General features: G+C 39.2%; 1 protein-coding gene across 1 annotated transcript; it reads left to right on the forward strand.

Moving 5' to 3' along the window:
• The first annotated feature begins 519 nt into the window (after window positions 1-519).
• Window positions 520-21,335, forward strand: klhl32 (kelch-like family member 32). Its single transcript, XM_033981061.2, has 11 exons — window positions 520-704; window positions 2,431-2,552; window positions 5,050-5,227; window positions 8,690-8,797; window positions 11,995-12,093; window positions 13,565-13,780; window positions 16,005-16,731; window positions 17,062-17,120; window positions 18,744-18,936; window positions 19,434-19,528; window positions 20,161-21,335. Exons 2-11 carry the CDS (start codon window positions 2,530-2,532, stop codon window positions 20,320-20,322), a joined length of 1,860 nt encoding a protein of 619 aa, XP_033836952.2. The 5' UTR covers window positions 520-704; window positions 2,431-2,529; the 3' UTR covers window positions 20,323-21,335.
• The last annotated feature ends 619 nt before the right edge of the window (window positions 21,336-21,954 follow it).

Below are 21,954 nucleotides of genomic sequence, written 5' to 3' on the forward strand. Positions count from 1 at the left end.
AACACAACAATAGCTCACTGACATATGGTTACTTGGCAATTTGTTAATATCCACAAAAAGTACTTTCAAATACGTTCAAACTAATAACGGACAGCCGAAAATCAAGAAAGCAGCTCTTGTATTATGCTACTTTAAGCAAATACATCATTCATAAGGGTCCATGTAGTCAGTGTTAGACATATATTAGCTATGAAAATGTAAATGTCTATATTGCATTCTTTGTGTTTCTTGTGGGTTTAAATGTAGATGCATATTGAGGGTAAAGCAATACAGCAAAAGCAATATTTGATGGTCTGTGGGTAAGTAAAAGGTATATAGCCTGCTTGATAGTTTGTGCAAATATGGAGATAATTTCAAACCCCTAGTGTCAAATAAGTGTAAATTTGTGTCTGTATCAGCCTATCATGAGCTCCAGGCATCATTGACTCTGGCCAGTGCCTTATTGTCCACAAGGGGGAGCGTCCACACTCCAGCGAGCTGTTCATGTGACTCCGTGAAGAGGCGGGGTTTCATGTCACAATTTAGGTGCTGTAGTGTTACCAGTAAAGTGTCCGCGATCACTGACTGCCTCTGCTGCTGTCCGTGTTGGGTCGTTCCTTCTCTCCTCAATCGTTCTCGCGCATCATCGGACATCTGACACAACAAAAGCATAGACGCTTCTGGTTAAATGAACGACTCGGAGTCTTCCAGCACAGTCATATGAGGTGCGTGCAAGCTTGTTGTACATTAAGAGGGGATTTGAATACTGTCGACAACGGCAAAGCCAAAGCGAGAGGTGCTCTAAATATAATTTAGTGTCGCCCGGAGAGGATGCAACAGGATTAGCGGACTCGTACGAGGGAGGCAGCTATTCCCCTTTGCCTGAGTTTGTGAACGAGGCGATGGCCTGTTGCTGGGAGACCGCTTGACAGCTGGGAGCTTTTGGAAAGTGACAGTTTTTAATTCACTAAATGGTGTGTTCCTTTCTGGCAACACAAACGATTCACCGCCCCAAGCTCATCCAGTGTTACATGCTGTTGTTACTGGTGCGTAATTGTGTAATTGCCTGTGCGTAAAGACAACATTTTGTTTTCTGTCAGTAAATTATAGTGTTTTATTTTGCCTTGAAACAATGGCCCACTTGTTTTGAGTATAAATTTCACCATTGTCTCTTATGGATGAGGCTACTACTCAGGCTAATATATATATATATATATATATATATATATATATATATATATATATATATATATATATATATATATATATATATATATATATATATACCAAAACTATGGAGTTTTTGGGGATTTCTGTAATTTTATAAATGACTGTATCGGCTATTTAATTTGATTTGGTGTAGGATTTACCTCTTTCACCCTAATGACTAAATTTCCTTTGATATACATGTCTAGGCTAATGCACTGAGTGAGCCATAGCCTGTGGGTTAAAGTTAGACTCCTGGACAGTGTCCTTTCTCCCCTCTATCCTAGTCAGAAGGTAGCAGCCATGAAGGTCATTCATGAAGTGATCGATAACTTGGATTACACTCAAGAGGCAGGCTAATACAGTCAGCCTATACTTGAGCTTCCCCTTATTAACCATACACTACACACTCAAGCAATGCAATTTAAATATAAGAATGCCTGAATGAATAATTGCATATCGAGTGAATATTACAGAGAATCTAAAAAGGCTTGGGTTTCAGAATGCTTTTGTGTTGACCGCTGTTCACTTCTCTTACAGCAGACAGTAGGGTATCAGATTCAGGTGTGTAGCACATAATGTCAAGGTTGTAGCTCCACCAAAAAGTCATTATTTGGCTTGTTTCAAATGTTAATCTATGTTATTCCATTCTTTTAGCCCTCACGTTACAATTGTTTAATGGCTGACATCACTTGTCATTTTTCTTGTATCAAGTAAGTGCTGCCCCAGTGTAGAGGTTTAGGGCAGTATATACATTTATGTGGTTGTTACTCTCTCTCTTTCATGCTATGGCTGGCCTGTGTTATAATGGCTATAGATCAAAAATGTCTTAAAAAATAAATGATGAAAACACCAAACACAAATTACAAGTTACAAGTTATAAATGGTGATGAATGCAATTGAGGTCATAAAGTAACTTGTCGGAGGCTAGAATTGATCTCACCAGGTTGAGATTGACGTTTGAAAATCATATCGACATCACCATTTTTAGAGAGTATTTAAGGGCAAGTTATATTTATTTCTAATGTTGTCAGCCTTTATACACACCACAGATTAACAAAATGGAAGTCAAAATATGGCAGTAAGCCATATAGTAAACATTCAAAAGGACAGTCAATGTCAGTGTTCACAGTTCATTGGCTTGCATCTTTTCACACTTTGTACAGGAAGTTGTCAGGCTGGGTTGGGTGGTTGGGTAAAAGTGGATGGACTGAGTAAAGCTGACGTGCTGTTGTGTCCTATCAGGCTGATGTATGTGTCCAGTGAGGAAGCTGCAGTCCCAGGGAGCCGCAAAGCACCTCCTCTTGGCCTGGACCACTCTGCCCTGCTCCTGTCCCAAGGGGCATGCCTTCTGAACCCAGCCTTAGGTAAGCCCAGGGGACAAAGGGGTCCGTTGTCCCAGGCTCCAGGTCTTAGGGGCTGAGAATTGGACCCTCTTGCTATAAATTAACATTAGAGAGGGTCCCATGTACAGCCTCTTGCTCCAGGCCCCCAAATTTCTATTTCTGCTGCTGGGTAAGACTTATACTGACTACATTCATCGTCAATGAATAAGAACACAGAACAAGACTCAACAACTTTATCTTTGAGAATATGGTCCAGTCAGGTGGTTTCGCCATTTAAAGAATGCAAGATGGACAGTGTACTAAAATATGTACCAGGGTTAAAAAATTTAATGAACTTTCAAGTGGAAAAAGTTGGAAATCTACAGTAATTGATGGTAGTTAACAGGAATAAACTAAATCAAGTTTTACAGTAGGTATAGATTTATTGAAAATGCACCTACATAAATTTGCACCCTTAATCACAGCAGACAGATTAACAGTGCTAACAGTGCTTTGATGTATACAAAGAAATAGTAGGTAATCTGGCCAAAACTAAGAAGGACATTTAGTAACAGAATTGATTGACATGTCTGCATACATCTTCTGATGTTGCTCTGAGGCCATTGTACTTCTAGTGTGAACCATCATTTTTACGTTTTATATTGATTTGGCTAATGCATCTCTATTGTTTTGCACACTTGCATCAAACATGCCATCTAATAGCTATGGTTGTCTGACATTTGATCCCAACCTATACATACTATGTTTTCTGTCTAGTTGAATGTCCACTTATCCTGACTATGAATGATTGTATTTTTGTGTACTCTGAGTCATTGTTTACTGGCAGTTGCATGTACTGTAAATAAATACTCTGAGATTTGGCTGATGCATCGAATGAGTGAGATCATATTTTATCTGAAGTCAACAGCATTACAGTAATTAGTGGTTGACTATTGTCCAATTAAATGACCATCTCCACAGAAACAACCAAACAGTAGGATCCTTAAATTGTTTACTGCAAAAGCACTTACAGCAATGTACTGTGCTATTTCAGAAGAATACACCGGAGAGCCTTTCTGTATTTCAGCCTGAGAGAGATTTACTGTATGTAGGATCAATACATTTTCATTACATTTATGCTCAGAGTGCTTTGTCAAAGCATACTTTACTATACCATTTAAAGTGAATGCACAGTAGCTAAACATTTAATTCTGATTGAAATTTGTGTCTTCAAACTGAAATTTGAACCATAACTTAAACTTCTAGTTGAGGGTTCATCTGTTAAAACCAGCAGTCACCTTGGTGCCACATCTTTGTTTTTCAATATAAAGTGTCTGTATCTGTGTGCAGTTGTTGAGAAAAAAAACCCTGAGAACCATCTACAAAGTGTGTGTTTGTCATTAGCTTTCTACCCTGTGTAAATCCATTTAAATCTCATATCCTTAAAAGACTGCTGACAATATGGAAATATAAAACACTGTAACATGTTTCCCTGCCCTGTGATTGACAGCACTTGCCTTTATTCATTCCCAAGCTCCTCACTTTGCTTCACTTTCACTTCCTCCAGCTGTAGTCGAACTACCAAACAAACAGACCCTGACTCATCCATTGCCTCACTTCGTGCCCAAAGCACACACACATTGACCACATACGCACATGCACACACATTATTTCGGTCTCTTACACCCGGCACCCATGAAGGTGACAGAGCAGGCCTGCTGGCACTCTGGAGCAGTATTTAGAATGACGTCCAGACGCTTAAATGGGCTGAGATGGATTCAGACAGACAGGAGTACATGCTAATTGAAAAATAAGTGCTGGAAATGGTTAGGGGAACATTTGCTACATAAATAGACATGTACAATTGGGCATAACAAAGCTTCTTTTCATTTTTTGTGTGTTACATAAGAAATGTATTGATTAAAATTATAGTTAAACAGAGGGGCTTCCTATCTGGCGAGCCAATCCCTCCTACTGTTTGAATGCAGGTGGGTCTGAAACCAGACGATAAAGTGTGTCTAACAACCGTCCTTATTTGGGACACGTCAATCACAGACAGCAATTTGTTGCACATGTTTCTCAAATGTGGAAAATATCTCCTCTCAAACATTCTTGTTTTATTCAGAACAAAATCTATAAACGTCTTTTACCTCAGATACAAAAGAGTTTAGTGCTTTGCTTGTTGATTCTGCAGAAATGTGCTGTCCTAGTCCTCTGTGTTTTTGTATTTTTTAATCTTTTTGCTTTTACTGTCTCTAGCTTGTTATAAAAACTAGAAGGATAACACTGTGTTGGCCAGTCATTAGCGATTACAACAAATGGCTTTATACGGCGTACGACTTTACACCAGCACAATACACCTGGTACATCTGAGATTCAGTTATTAAGTTATGAAATTTTGTTTCTCTAATATACTAGATTATAATGAAATAACATATAGATTTCAATGAAATCTATAGTAGTATATGTGAGAAACTAAATTTTTTATAAGTATCCTCTTTGTATATGTACATTACGTTTATGGTCTCCATGTGCGCAGTGGGGAGATGCTGACAGGACAGAGGCTGTGTCAGTCTAAGTCCCACCAGGACTTGGTGCTGTCTGCCTTGAACCAGCAGAGGAAGGATGGGCTGCTCTGTGATGTGACACTGGTGGCCGGAGAACAGAAGTTTCACGCACATAAAGCTGTTCTGGCAGCATGCAGTGACTACTTCAGGGTAAGTATTCCCATTGTGGAGACAACGCAGTAAATCAGATGCCCTACATGACACAACACATATGTTGAATTGATATTGGATTAGTATTAATGAGACACCAGCTAGTGAAATAATTTGTGTTTATATTAATGTGTTTCCACCTTGAGAATCCCTAATGTCCGTCTAACCTAGGTAAACTGTAGCTACAATGGTAGTTTACCACCACGAGTATGGACTGAATAAGTAATAATTGTAAAGCTTTTTGTAAGACTCTATATAATTTCAAGGTATTATTATTATAAATGTACTGTCTATTTATGGTCATTTTACACGTTACACATTTTATTAACACTATGTGGCATTGCAGCACAGTGCTAATTAGTCACCGGTGACAATATGATGTTATGTAACACTCTTCACTTCTGGGACTGTTTTGAGCCTACTAAAAGCCAAATTCATATCACTATTCACCAAACTGAATGACTTTCTTACCACTCTTTTATTTTAAGATTAGGAACATGTAGACACACATGTACATGTAGAATAGAATCTAGTATTTGTTTTACATGCTCTTTTACTGTGTTATTACAGTGTGAGAATCAATTTTATTGTGATTAATACTTTGAACATTATGGCACAATTATTTTGAATAATTGTCCTCTATGTTGATGTTATTAAAAGAGTCATTGTCCTACAAACCTGTGCTAACCCTTTGATCTATGTTATTGTGTTGTATTAGGTTGTACAAATTGTATGTTCAGAAGTAAATACAAACATTATCACATTTTTTGTGTAATACTACCCTTTAAGTTGCACTTGTTTCGTAATATTGACTTCTCCAGGTAGTTACAGGTAGACTGAGACAGGCAGGAAATCCCCTAGACATGTGCACAGATGAGATTTGATCTAGTGACACAGAGCAGATTAGGAAGCAGAAATTAATCCCCCTTGAAAATGAGAGTGAGATTAAATATGTCTATGTGTCTGTGGGATTTCTGATCCTGTGTGCGTGTGAAGGTTATTTTTACTGAGTCGGCAAGCCACACTCTTCTCCTCTCTTTGTTTTCATCCTGCCTTTGTTCTTCTCCATTTTTAAACTCAGAATCCCCACTGAGCATCCCACAGAAGATTATTAGATCAGTGGGCTGCAGAACGCAAGAATACTGGCCTTTCTCCCCTGTTCCTGGAGCTTAATAGCATTATCTGTAGCATGTCATCTGACTCCACCACTGCGTCTCATTCATTTATTGAATCATCTGCTCAAGGTGCTCTCTTGAATGGCAAGTATGTTTCAGAGATGGCCGCTTGTTAGATTCACTTGCGTGTAACTTGAATTACTTCTAAAAGTAGTTTTACTGCATCAAAAATACACCTCTAATCGAGTGATTATTTAGAAGTAATTATTTTCATATTTTATTGCAGTTAAGAAATATCTCTAGATTCCAACTTTGTAACTTTGTTTTATATCCTTGTAGATTATCTAACCCAATGGACATGAGCAATTATAATGAAATAACTCTCTGAGTATATGTAAACTGTTTACTTGGGACCTGTCCTCAAAGTGTCTCCCGTGTCTTTCAATCATCCTCACAGCAGTAAAAAGTCTGAACAGAGGTACACAGATACAGAGTTTTTAAAAAGAAAGACACAGAACCACACCAGACTAGCTCAGTGCAGATTTGTGTATTTCCCTGGGTGGATTAGTGAGTCACAAGTCAAGTTTCTGGTATGATCACGACAAACAAACGCAACGTTTGAGCCACAGGGCAGCAGGCTGGCTCAGTGCTGTACCCTCCTGTAGCATCATGTGAACAGGGAGCAATCACTGGATTTAATCTCCCTCCAATTAAATCCTTCTAATTCATGTGAATATAGACATATCACTGAGGTAGAAGCATGCCTATATCCCTCACCTCTTTCATAATTAAACAGAAGAAAGCTGTGCGTGTACTGTGTACTTGCCACAAAAACTATCCAGATGTTGTTACTGTTTGTCAGGAGCATATGACCACTGCAGGTCTAACCACAAGTCTTCCTGTGTGCACTGATTCAATCTGTGTTGTGAGTAGAGATGTGCTGGCTTTAGCTCAAACCTGGCCTTTTGCTGACCCCATCTTGTCAGCTGTTGGAGCTTATGTATCAGAGAGTATTTGGTGTTCCTTTTTTTCTTGTCAGAATGTGTTTCTCTGGTAAGTTAACTGCCCTGAGACCTTTAGGTCTTGTTAGAATGTTATATAACAATATGAGAATTCTGATAGTGTGGACATTCAGAGGAAAAAGACTAATTGCTAATTACCATCAGGACACTATTTTACTTTACTTTTTACTTTTTAGTATTGCTGCTACAGCTATAACAGAAAACTGCTATTATAATTGATACAGGTAAAAAAACAATATGACTGGTAAAAAATACATGATTGAACACTGACAACGTTAGAAAATATTGTTGAAACTTCTGCATCATTAGATGCAATGCATTTTCAATCATTATTAGTACTTTCTCCCTAAAGAGTAAGTATACTGCTCAAAAACACAGAACCAGTTTCCTTTATAAGTACATTTGACACTGTTTTTGTCTCTGTTTTCCACTCCATTCTGGTGACTGGTTCCTGATCGATAGGGTTGTCATCCTCTCGTGGTGTGAACTTGGTCAATAGCTTTGATTAGCAGGGAGGGCCTGGACTCACACAGTGGTGTCCAGACACAGCAGATGCTGGATGTGCTAAGCTTTGATTGCACATGTGCTATGGTGTACATTGGCTGTACTATAGTTAGTGTGCATGTGTGACTGATTGGGCTGTTTATTTCTACCGACCTCCGGGGCCAAGGCAACAAAATCAATAGAAGTATCAAGATTATAGTCTCAGTTTGCATGTATAGACACATCCCAACTTTTCAAGCTCAAGTAAAGAGTGAAAACTGATGGTCTGGAATATTTCAATCGATGGTATTTACATCTTGTATTTAAATCGGAGGATAATCTCTATACTAGACAATGACTAAATGTTTAGATGTCATGACTTAATAGTATAGGCAAATGCAGATGTAAAGAATATGGGACTACAACAATACCTACAAATGAGCCACATATGATATATGACATTTTAAATTAAATACCCTTTAAATAAAATACACTCCCCAAAAAACAAAATGAACAAAGTATCACCACAATTGTTAAACAGGATTTTATCTGCTGGGTCCTGATGAGAGGAATCTTATATGCACCAATGCACCATTTGCAGTTCCAGGACCATAGTTTGAGAAACTAAATTATATGAGCAGACATCGATCCTACAGGAACACTTAGGAGTGTACAAAGGCATTGATTTTCACATTGCCCCCACATTATCTGTCTCGATAAAGGCCTTTCTTAATTACACTGGCTTTATACTTCTATTTAGTGTGTCGATTTAAAATGGTCATTTTATTACAGAATAAATGCTGTTGCCTCCTGCTGATGACCCCCTTTTTGTCTATTTCCAGGCCATGTTCAGTTTGTGCATGGTGGAGAGTGAAGCGGATGAAGTTACACTGCAAGGAGTGACCAGCGTAGGACTGAAGCATGCTTTAGACTTTGCGTACACTGGACAAGTAAGTGGGCCACTACAATTAGGAATAATATAATGGCCATTGACAGGTGGTGTGGATTAGCCAATATATAAAAAAACCAAAAAAAAAACAACAACAACATAGAAATAGGAAAGGAATAGGTAACAAATAAGCCTGTTCCTTTCCCATGCATAACTGAAATTAACAAACCAGATAGCACAGCTGTGTTTGAGGCCTGCGACGCAGTGGAGGAAATAGTGACCAGACTGAGATCTTCGGTATAGAATATACAGAAAGAACCAGTCTGGATCTCAGGCTGTAGGCACCTATAGGCACATAATAGAATTTTTATGATAAGATTTTGCATACATTTTTTGAACATATGCAAAATCTAAATAAACAGTATAAATATTTATACTATTTATACTATTACGATTTTAAGGTAGCTTGCTTACATGACTAATGAGAAATTCTATCTCAACAGTGCTCACAGTTCAGTGCCACAAAACTTTGTAATTACTCTTAATGTTATTCCCACAGTGACAATGAGCGAAAATAGACTAGGGGAGGCAGTTTAAGTAGGTCGGCAGCAGGCACACAAGCCGCCCTGCTTTTGGGTTGGCTCAGCTCCTGTCTGTCTATCAGAGAAGATGCTGCATGAGATGAAGGCAATATGCTTGTCTTGACGTAGCAGTAGATGGCTCGGTAAAATCCTACAACCATATCATAAACTACAGAGATGCAGTAATATTAGTTGACTAGTGAACTAGTGAAGGGATAGTTAGAATATTTTTGCAAAATGTAGGGTCATAAGAATGTCTATCAATATACAAAAACAAAACAAAGAATAATTAAATGTAGTCGCACTACATATCTGAAGGTCAAGTTCCTATCTCACAATAAAGCTCAGGTCTAGACTTAAAGTTTAACCCTGTTTACATGAATTCGTATTATACTATTGAGTTGATTAACACTATAGAATCTTTGCAGTCCTCTTGTAGTGAGTGCAATTGTAGTACACACATGGCTATTCAATTGGTATTTGTTTCAAATATGTTATTAATATTATACAATACAAGTAAAATAAACAATAACAATGAATTAATGGTATAAAACTAGAAGGAGTCTGTAGCTTCCTTGTTTGCAGTCATGCAAGCTTCTTATTTCTTCTGTCCAGGTAAAGCAGAGTGCAATAAACTTTGATTTACAAAGCGCTCCCCTTACTCCCACACATGGCAGGCCCTGCACCATAAACCTGACATAAGCTGTGCTAGATTTAAAGTGATCCTACAGCAGTGGTCTATGGAGACGAGAGCAGGGAGCAGGATATGAGTAGTGCACTTAGATTTATTACAGTTATCATGGCGTGTCATACCCTTTGCTGCAGGGCTTCAGAGCAGATTGAGTTAACGTGAAAAATAAACACATTTGCTGTTTTCATCATCTGTTTACCGTTGCTTATTTTTATTTATCAGGCAGAGGCATAGGAGGGAGGTTGTCCAATAAAATTAATGGTGTTATGTAAGATGCAAGATATTGTTTGTGCAGAGTTTTCCAGCTATAGGGACGGTGAAATAACTAATTAGTCTGTGTTTATAGAATGGCACACCCAGTTCTCAATAAACTGTAATTTGTACATTTATATAGTAATAATAATTCACGATGATGATGACCACTAGCCATATTTGTATTGTAACTGTGCTGCAACACACAAGTTACATTGATAATGGGTGATGCACCTCTATAGATTTTTGCCACATTTTCATAGGACATTCAATGTCATTTAAAAATAATAATGAGGCTACAATACATTAGAATTCAACTTTATGCTTTGTAAGGGTGCTTTCACACATAGATCACATCAGAATTGGGACTAAAATGGGACTAATAACTAACTAATCCTGGACCAAACCAGGGCTAAACTAGGACTAAAAAGGACTTAACCATGTCTACATCTCTCACTCAACTCAACTGGACCCAAAGCCGGACCCAACAGGGACAAGTGTGAATGCACCCTTAATCACTACAGTTTGCTAATTTAATCTGATTAATAAACCGAATTGTTTAGAACAGTGAGGCAAACATGGTGTTTACCATGTTATGTGAGCACTCCCAATGAAAACCGTAGTAACCACTTACCCTGAACATGCATGCAACTGTCTCAAATGTTTTACTTTTAAGCCCATTTGCATACTACAACAAAAATCTTCACAATAATGACAAAGCCTTTCCAGTGAATGATTTCAAAGACCTCAAATCTCTAAATATTGTATCAAAAACAATGAGAAAGAGGAAGATACACAGAAGTATGTTTTAGGTTTTTACCTTTGATGCTCTTACGGCTCTGTGGGTAAGTAGGCCAGAGCACTCTGAAGGATTAGCAAAGGTTTACCTGCTTTCAAAAACAAAACATTTTATTACCAAGTTCTGTATGTAATCCTTCTCTAACGAGTGTTTCTGGACAGCAAATTTGTGTAATTTTACATGAAAATGTGAAAGCAATGATGTAGGTTATGTAGGTGGAATGTTGAAAACTTGATTATGACATGCTTTGTGTTACTAATACCACTACTGCTGCCAAACCTGACCCCTTTGACCATATTGGTTGGACTAATATTGAAACTAAAAATATTTGACTTTAGTTCAGTTCAGCTGTAGTTGGGTCCTTAATTTTCTCAAATGAGTGTTTAAAACTAGATTTTCTACCTGGCTCCACTCCAGAGCTCATAAGGCTGGTTTATATCTTCAGCAGATAATTTTAGCTGCTGTTCATCCACTTAAACAGAAGGGTTTTTGGCAGATTCAGTGATGTAATAATTATCATATGCTGCAAAGATGATCACGCTGTAGATGCATGCTAGAGCAGTTGTTATTATGCTTAGCAATCTGCCACAGTTATTCTCCAAGTCAAATAAATAAACTCATTATGCTTGCCTAAAATTACACACACACATCATGAGCACAAAACTTAATAGTTAACCTGATTGATGGACTTGAAACAAAAATTAGAGCTTGTCAAACCTTAAAAATCCTTAATTAATTCTCAGCATGATTTCATGCCATATGTCAAACACTATTAAATGCTGTATCTCTTAAATGCCCTTAATATCAGAACATCAGCCTAAATGGCATATATACAGTGAGTGGTGTCCAACCCTTAGCCTACTTTGGCACAGTAAAGTCCCAGCTTTCTGGATTTGCATCCCTTGACACTGCCTTTGCCTTGTCTGTGTGGTCAGATCGTCCTGGAGCCTGGGGTCATACAGGACGTCCTGTCTGCAGGGAGCCACCTTCAACTGCTGGAACTCCTGGGCCTTTGCTCGCACTACCTCATCCAGGTAAGCTCACCAGGACAAACATACTGTAGTTTGGTTACACAACATACACAGAATAAACACCCTTTGGACAGGCACACATATTATAAATCAAAATAGACTCCAATAGTGCTATATTATAGATTCATCATTAGATTGACAAATTAGCCTTGCCTATAGATTTTTCCTAGACATACATTGTCAGGAAACAAACTTGATGTGGCTCCCCAAGCTACACATTAGAAAATATGTGATACATATATGATATCATGTTAAATTTACTTGGTAAGATAACTTATAACGATACGATTAAATCACTGTTATATCATGGAGAATGCTCTACATTTACACTAGACATAGCAAGCCTATCACAGCTATTAGAGTACTACAAACTAATTAGGCACACTCATCCATGAGCAAGATGAGTGAAGTTTGAAGTCAACTTTTGAGTTGGTTATTATGTGTAGCCCTTTGTGATGTTGTATCTATAACACACACTTAACAACATCCCATCGTGGGATGTAGTTTCAGCAAAAGTGTGTATCTTTACCCCCTAACTGGGCCACCTTGCTGTTGATTCATTGTTTTTTTTTCACACTGAGATGTTACAGTGGGGACAGACAGTCATACTGCTGTCCTTTGGTGCAGGGCCAGATGCTGCAGAAGGCGTAGAGAAATCAGGTTAAGGATGTTGCAAAATCACTTGTGTTACATAATACACGGTCCTAAGAGATTTCTCAGATTATTTTACATTGTATATATGTACAGATATATGCATAAACAGAGTAGAAATATATTAGCAATTACATGACTATCACATAGTTTTATTTATCAGCTGGTATCACAGATAATTGTTTAAATATACTGTATTACAAAATCCTCCCCCAGAGACCTACAGTATAAATCAAGACAGCTATTGGCCGCCATCTGGTGGCTGCCGGGCTTAATTGCATATGAATGGTTTAGTAAAATGCTACTTATGCTTCAAGATCAACTGAGATATATTTTTTATAGTACACCTGTGGTTCATTCATGGTAGCAATGATATTATTAAATGTATTAGACTGTGGATATAGATTGTTGGATTTTTTTTAGATTTTTTTTTACAATGTAAGCATACAAATGTATGAATTCTTGATTGAAATGACAAAGGTTAATTTACTTGGTCTACTTATTAATCTTTAACTATCAATATTGTTCAAGAAGAGGTGCTCAGATACTGTATATATGCATGCGTATGTGTTGTGGTTAGTATTTTAAATGGCCAGAAGATGGCAGTGTTATACTACTAGAGTCCCATGTGATTTTTTTTTTCTTAAACCGTTTGTTCTTCACTTTCCATTTAAATGTTCTACTCATTTTGCTCCTATAAATGTAATTGTAAAATAGTACACTTCACTCACCTTCCTTTAGTAGCTTATTCAGTGCAGAATTGTGTTATGTTACAATTTCCCTGCAGCTTTTGCATTCTACAGTGCATGTTTCCTTCCTATAGGAACTTAGTAGTGTAAATTACCTGGAGTTGTACCGCGTGGCTGACCTCTTCCACCTGCCTGCCCTGGAGGAGGCTGTCGTGGGCTTCCTGGTGGAACATCTCTCTGAGTTGAGCCAGAGTCGACAGGACGAGGCCCTGCAGCTGCCCTACCGCCTACTCCGGGAGGTCCTGAAAAGCGACCGTCTCACCTCACTCAGCGAAGATGACATCTGGAAGGTAAACTTGTACAGGTTACGTTATATAGTAAATCAATCTCCAGTCCTATTTATCCTATACGCATTTAACAATAGACTAGAGTAGTAGTAGAACAGAATATAAACTTGAGCTATAAGTACTTTAAAGATGTTAAAGTAATGTATTTTTTTTATATTTTGGTGAGAAGTGGGAAACCATCATGTCTGCATACGAGCCTGTACAAATTATACCTTGGAGTAAAAAAGCAGTCAGCACAGTTTAACACACCTAGAAACGCAGGGTAGAAAAACAGCTCTCAAAGCAGGCAGACTAATAAGTAACAAATTAAACTCTGCCATCTGTAACTCATGCTGTTTGTTTATATTGCTGAGGATATGACGGAGAGGTAGTGTGTGTGTGATCGACTCTTCACTGGTCTGGGTGTGTGTGAATATGCATGGCTGATGAACTGCAGAGTGTGAAGAGATTGTGGAGTAAAAAGCGGGCAGTGCAAGGTAGGGTTTTGACTGTTCATTTGCACCAATCAGCCCCCCCTCCCCTGTCCCTCTCTCCTCATCTCGGTGTCTCTCACCCCTTCTCTCTGATTAGGCCCACCGCGGCTCCATCAGGGCCCCAATCCCCCAGCTGTCACTCGGCCGGCCGTCTGATTGAAAACAATCAGGCCTCTGATGGCACAATTACCCTGACCCTTTAGCCAGCCGCCGCTGCCATAATCAGCCTCTGATTAGGCTGCTTTGGGCCTCCTTCACTTCACCCAGAAGGTTAATTTGGCCATCAGACGGAAGCAAACGGCAAACCTCGTCCCAAAGTGTGGAGGCGGAGGGAGTGGGCACAATATACCAAACTGATATAGCCCAGCTGTCAATCATCGTCAGGGAGAGTTTTCTTAGACTCTCTCTCATGCTCTCAGGAAATCACATTTTCTACAGCTTTGTTTTCATTCATTTTGTTTTCTGTGACTTGGTGAATGAAAGCGTTTTCAGCCCCTATGGGCCTTAGGCAGGGCACAACAGCCTGGTAGTCACCAGACTGAAAGAGAGAAACACTTACATACAACTATTCACATTCTTTCACTGGACCATTAGGACACAAGCGTGTCTTTAGATGGCATGAGTATACCAGAATGCTCAAAGAAAACCCACTCTAACATAGGGAGGACAACCTCAATTCCTCATTGTCGTGTTGAATATGACACCCACATATGACCCTCCCAGTTTAATTTAGCGGATTTCATGTCATCCTTTGCTTCCTCTTCTTGTGTTGCCCCTCTTTTACACACATGCACAGACACTTGCATAGCCACAGTCCTAACACTTTAAAGAGTGTAAGGGAAAAGCAGGGAAAAGGAGTTGATTTATTCTGTGCCTTGAGGTAGTTGCATGATGCTGCATGACCTTCACAGTCAGCTGCTGTAGCACGCACACGCGCACACACACACACACCCACACACACACACCCCCACACACACACACCCACACACACACACACACACACACACACACACCGTCATAGAGAGGAGGAGAGAGAAAGAGGGGAGTGTCACCCGTACCGTAGAAGAGAGGATTTGCGTGTTTGTTGCATATTTCCACCTTTAGAGTGGATTAGAGTGGGGAGTGGAGAAAGGTGGCTTTGTTTGGGTTGAGATAATGTATGCGCCATACACTATTGGCTTCTGCTGTGGGTTCTGTCAAGCTCTCCCTGTATTCAAAACAATGTACCACCTGTTTCCTTTACCTTCACAAAGTTCAGAGTAACTTCTCTGTTGGTGCACAGATGATATAGCTTTCCTCTTAATCATATCAAGTAATCCCACCAATAATCAAGCTACGTGGAAAGTTCCTACAAAGGGATTGGGAGTTTTGACTTTGAAAACAACACATTACCCAATTACCCAAAGCCATTTTTTATAATCACTAAATAAGTAAAGTATTTTTGTAAACCTGCAATAGTTCTTGTTCTATGACAGTAACTTAATAGTAACAAAGGTGCAGTGACAGAATTCATTGAGGCATAGTAGTGACCTTAAGCGTAATACTAGCCTATAGTAGTAAAGATAGAAGCTGAGTTAATAGCAGCTGTTTTAAGCCTTTAGTAGTAGTAGGGTGGTGCTACAATGTTTTGCACAAAAATATTGATCCAGCCGGACAGTTACAAATCATTTTAAAAGTTGTCATTAATCAATACTATGAATTTGTATTACTTCCATGGCCCTTTTCTGATCGTTTATGTCTATTTGTTTCACCAGTTGGTCGTGTTATGGCTTGAACACGACTGTCGCTACCAGTACACTGAAGATCTTATACAGCACGTGAGATACGGCCTTATGGATGTCCCCACACTCCATCATCTCGCTCGAAATCACCCCCTGGTCCAGTCTAGTCCCACTGCTGCCGCCCTGGTGGAGGAAGCCTTGGACTACCACCATGCCACTTATGCCCAGCCACTACAACAATCTGCCAGAACTAGACCAAGATTTCAGTCTTTAACACTATACATTGCTGGTGGAAGGAAGCGTGAAGTTAGCCGGGTGCGTGAGTTGAGATACTTCAACCCTGCTGCCCAGGATCACGTACGGGTAGCAGGAGGGTCCAATTGGAGTGAACTAGCACCCATGCCTACTGGACGGAGCCACCACTGTGTTGCCGTGATGGGGAACTTTCTTTTTGTGGTAGGTGGTGAGGTGGAGCACGCAACAGGGAGGACATGTGCCGTAAGGACTGCCTGTAGGTACGACCCCAGAGGAAATCGCTGGACTGAAATTGCACCTATGAAAGTTTGTAGAGAACATTTTGTCCTGGGAGCTTTAGGGCAGTACCTGTATGCTGTAGGGGGCAGGAATGAGCTGAGACAGGTGCTGCCCTCCGTGGAGCGCTACTGTCCCAAAAAGAACAAGTGGATGTTCGTCCAGCCCTTTGACCGATCACTTTCCTGCCATGCTGGGTGTGTGGCTGATGACCTGCTCTGGATTTCAGGTATTAAAAAAGACAATCCAAGACGATTTAATATTGTTAAAAGGGGAGTTGTGAAGATGTTTCAAAAATACAACAGAGTTTATTTTCATCGCATGACACATCACGGATTTGTGTAAGTGATGGAATTCCCTCTACAAATTCCCTCTAACTTCAGAGTCTGTTTAATAACAAAAGATATGCAATTATTTCACTGGCAATTAAAAATGTTTTTTTTTTTAAACTTAAATAACTTGTGTTACACTTTTGCAAAGCAGTGAATAAATTTGAGACTTGAGATTAATTTGTTGTTTGTTGTAAAAAATAACTAGTTTTCACATTAATCTTTTGCAGGTGGAGTGACAAACACAGCCCAGTACCAGAATCGTTTAATGGTCTATGATCCTGAACAGGTAACTATATATTGTAGTTAATTTCAGTGGCAAATGGAGAAGTTATGAGGACTTACATTACATACAGAAAGACCGGGCCGCTAATCTCCAGTCTAACACCCCCTGACAAATCAAAAAAGATAAAGGAATGTCTTTATGTAGGCTATTTTTTTAAGTTATGTGATCTTTATACATATTGCAGACAAAATTCATATCCTTTGCATCATTTATTTTTATATGTATGGGCAGCGGGAGGTATGCCAAGATTTAGTAAAGCATTTTGTACCTGAACTACATTAATATTATGCTATAATGAGACTATGGAAAATTAATCGAGACCTTCTGTTCATGGTGATGGATTACACAACATGCAGGTGTCAAGAGCCTGCTAATTGATTTTTGTAACATATGGAAATTATTAGAAACGCATTTTAGAGAAGCATTAAATGTATGTGAGAATTGAATGTGAAGACTGTGAAGTCTAACAGCATACCTTGAAATATACACAATTTCTTATCACCCATTGTAAAAGTGTTAGAGACACCTGTCATCTCTCCAAATAGAGACAGTAAAACATAATGAATTTAAAGTAAACTGAAGAAAACTATTATCTTTGTTGTCACTTTTCCACAATATTATTCAATGGGCATAAGAACAACCATATCATAAAAGGGTATGGTTTAGTATGCAAAAGAGGTTGACCTATGATAAATTAGCAGCTTAGTTTTGAACTTTGAAGGGGTGCTGTAAAAAATTGAAAAAGAAAACACTTTCAAGATGTATACTTGTATAGTTATTTTAATTAAAAAGTACTATATAACGCAATAAGAAATGTATAGGTGACCATTTAATTACAAAGACGTGATTGTTATACTAGTGCCTTTATGTGCACTATCCAGGACTCACTAATGGAATGCATGAAGCTTTGTGTTTGTGTACGTATATGAGCCAGCTGCTAAAGACACTTGGATCTTGTTAAGGCCGTATATAATGTGGGGGAGTGTATATACGCTTAAGGTGCACCTCCATATGGGTCTGTGTTTGTACACGTCTGTGAGGAAGGGAAGTGAGGGAACGAACCAAGGAACCAGCGGAAGAAAAAAGTAGGGAGAGAGAGAGGGAGCATCTCATTTGTATTCACTGCGGATCTACATTCACCTGCCAGAGCAACAGCAACCCCCCACCCACTCTCCCCTCAACAGATGGCCACCCGTCAGCTCCCAGCAGACGCACACACATTCCCTGCCTCAATCAAGCGCACCCTCTCTCTCCCTCTCTCACACGCGCACATACACCGACATAGAATAAGCTTCGGCACACTTAGTGAAATGAGCAGGGATCCTCGGTGTAAAATGGAGTGGCTGAAACATATGATTAGAAATAGGGAGGGAAGTCATTAGTAGAGACCACAGCTCTAGTGTCACGTTATTTATCTAGCACTGAGCATACATCAATTACCCATGCATGGATCTGCTTAAATATTAATCTTCTTATTCATCGTTCCTCTTCCCCCCTGCCACCCCTATGTTCCTCTCTCACCGGCTTCTTTGCACTACATCTCACCTCTTCCATCTCATCCTTCTCTTCTTTCTGTCACTCCATCTGCTTGCCTTGCCCCATCCATCACCCCTGCATTGTGCCCAGGACCAGTGGTTGGCTCGCAGTCCCATGTTACAGAGGCGAGTGTACCACGTCATGGCCGCGGTGAGGAGGCATCTCTACGTGCTAGGCGGGAATGATTTGGACTACAACAACGACCGGATACTGGTCAGGCACATCGACTCATATAATATGGACATGGACCAGTGGACACGCTGCTCCTTTAGTCTGCTCACAGGTGGGAATAAATTAAAACAGTATAAAACATTAACTTAAAATAAAGGAGCTCTGCAGTAATATTTTCACCCCCCCATACTTCAGCAGATTTGTGGATTTGGGCCACTGAAACAATTTTTCATTTAATGTCATTTAGCTTAACACATAAATATCAGTTTCTTTTTCGCTTTTCACAATTTTCTATTCATGTTTTTCAAGTGTGCGCATGTTAGTGGCTGGCAAACAAATGATAAATAGGACAACACAATTATTTTACAATCCAGTCCCATTACCAGGTATTTGAAAACACACAGCCACACACTCAATGACACAGTGTTTGTTTTTTGTTTTTTTATGTGAACCTGCGCCCTCCAATCTCTAAAGTTCACTACAAAGTTACTTGTGGGCCCTTTACCTCATTTCTCCTGCTCCTTTGCCCTCCCGGGACATGAAAGTGATATTGTGAAAATGCCCTGAGCTCAGCAGACTGCAGCACTGTGTCATCTCTGCCCTCCTCAGGTCAGAACGAGTCCGGCGTGGCGGTTCATGATGACAGGATCTATGTGGTGGGAGGCTACTCCATTTGGACCAACGAGCCTCTGGCATGCATTCAGGTGAGACAGCTCTTCTCTATTTGGACAGTTTAGACACTTGAGGGTAATCTGATAAATTGACACAAGCTCAGCTGTTTAGATTCTAATCATAGTTCAGCCAGTGTTTTGATTCAATTTAGGCTCACAGTGTTTCGGTGCAAGTCACTGATAACTTGAACGCTGACCAGTTATCAGTTGAGGTTGCGTCATGATGTAAGTCAAAGTAAAGTACAAGGCTAGACCAAACCAGTTCAAATGATCACTGGTCCAAATCAGCACTCATTCCAAGTTTTACTTTTATCTACAAAATGCGTAAACGAATTGATGAGTCAAGCTCTACCTTAAACAGATGACATAATATAACACAGACATAATAATGCTTACACACATTTACTACATAGGGGCAAAGTTGTGTCACAAATTTAGCCAACACTTGTCTTGGGGATGTGGGAAGACAACAACATAAGCAACATAAGCATGCACACATATTTTATACAAATGTGCTTTGTGTATATCAGAATTAATTAATCAGTGTAAGTAAAGTGCATTTACAAAGCTCAGAAAAAACACTAATACAAGTACAAAAACTCAAATATAAGCAGAAAAAAAAATCAATAAATCTGTAAACATGTGGATTTCCCCCCTCCCACCAGGTACTAGATCTTAGTACAGAGGGCAAGGAGGAGGTTTTCTATGGACCAACACTGCCTTTTGCCTCTAATGGAATAGCCACCTGTTTTCTTCCTGCTCCATATTTCACCTGCCCAAACCTACAGACGCTGCAAGTACCCCATCACAGAATTGGTGCTGTCTAAACCACTGCTTAAAGTCTCACTAAAAGACTATACCCTCATATTGACTGAACATCGCTATGTTTGAAACTAGCACACATGTTACATTTATCTAACTTGAATTTCTTATGCTACTGTATAAGGCAAGCTATAGGAGATTTTCCCAAAGCCCAAGGCACCAGTTTTTAAAGTACAGTCAAGATGCAACAGGTTTTTAAAAATGTACAGGAAAAAGGATTGAAGGATATTATCTTCAACCTTGAAACTGGTAAAGAATATGCTGTTTGAGCTTCTTCACTATTCACAGCCCGTACAAAGTTGTGAGTAAGGCAAGCCATTAAAGGGCTAAGGCTTTTTAAAAATGCTATAGATTATGTGACTACTTATTACTCTGTAGGTCCTCATAAATTATAAAGCTCTGCTATTGAAAACCTTTTTGTTTTGCACTTTAAGGAGCTATTGGTACCAAGACTGACACTTAGTAAGTAAAAAAAAAAATGCTTTAAGTGGCTGGTTTGTTGCTTATTGGGTGAAAGTCATCTATGAGTGTGTTTTAAATACTTTTATACACTGGACCTTAAACTGGTGAAACGGATGTGAATGTCTGCTTGTCATCCAGAGCATTTTGATTTCTTATTATTCCCAAATGTATAAAAACAATACTGTGTAAAGATTCTAAGCAGATTTGGACAATGTTGTTAATATGGAACTTAATTTGCGAAATATCAGTGGTGGGCCAAAGAGAAATGTTTCTCACTCAACACATTACAACTGACTCATGAACATACTGATATTTTCATAAAAGCTTTTATTTTGAAATAGTAAATCTATGATTGAGTTCTTGTCATAAACTACTATTTGTTTTGACTTTGTGTCTTTGGCACAGTACTGTATCCAATGTCAGGCTCATTCCACTTTTGTTGTTTTGCTACGAACAAAATGTGATCTCAGCACCTTTCCTTATTTGTTCAAATACTGTAAGTGTGCAAGATTATGTGAAGATACCCAAATAAACATCCTGCATTATACAGGGCAGTATAAAGACTTATGTCTGGTATTGTAGAGATGAATGGGGGGCTCCAGTGTATTTGAAAGAACTCACCACTACATATATCAACCACCACAGAAATATTTTTTGGCAAGGGCATATCTTTAATCAAATCCTATCTTAAAAGGTGCATTGTGTAACATTTTGGTGGAGGGTCCATCACCTGCACTAAACCAAATTAAAATGAAAGGAAATTAGGCCTTAATTAATGTATCTGAATACACGAGTGCACCTCCAGTGGTACCAGCACCAAAGTTTGAAAATCACTGTAATAGAAAACTGAACATTAATTTATGCTTTACCTCCATTGTGAGTCTTCTCTCCCCACAACCTCTGATAGTGTTGGAGAGGAGGAATGTGGCGTGGCAGAGAAAGCACAGATGAAGGGATGCATTGCAGTTTGATGAGGCTGGAAAATGACTAGCAATGACAGAAAATGGGGCCGGGTGATTGTGGGAGACAGGAGTGAGACTTGGTGTGATTAGGTGCAAACTAAAGTCGGATTGCGAGAGATTGCTGTGACTTGGCAAGGCGAGAGAGAAATGGAACAAACAGTTCTCTATAGAGACAACTCCCTTCTTTAGGCTGCTGAAGATTTAGAGTTTGCT

The sequence above is a fragment of the Periophthalmus magnuspinnatus genome, chromosome 16 (assembly GCF_009829125.3).
Source record: "Periophthalmus magnuspinnatus isolate fPerMag1 chromosome 16, fPerMag1.2.pri, whole genome shotgun sequence".
In the NCBI taxonomy this organism is placed as follows: Eukaryota; Metazoa; Chordata; class Actinopteri; order Gobiiformes; family Gobiidae; genus Periophthalmus; species Periophthalmus magnuspinnatus.

Excerpts from the sequence above, each read along its gene's own strand:
- klhl32 (XM_033981061.2), top strand. The coding sequence starts at position 2,530 with ATGCCTTCTGAACCCAGCCTTAG. Across the intron at positions 2,553-5,049 it reads CCTTCTGAACCCAGCCTTAG|TGGGGAGATGCTGACAGGAC; the intron begins GTAAGCCCAGGG and ends CCATGTGCGCAG. Across the intron at positions 5,228-8,689 it reads CATGCAGTGACTACTTCAGG|GCCATGTTCAGTTTGTGCAT; the intron begins GTAAGTATTCCC and ends GTCTATTTCCAG.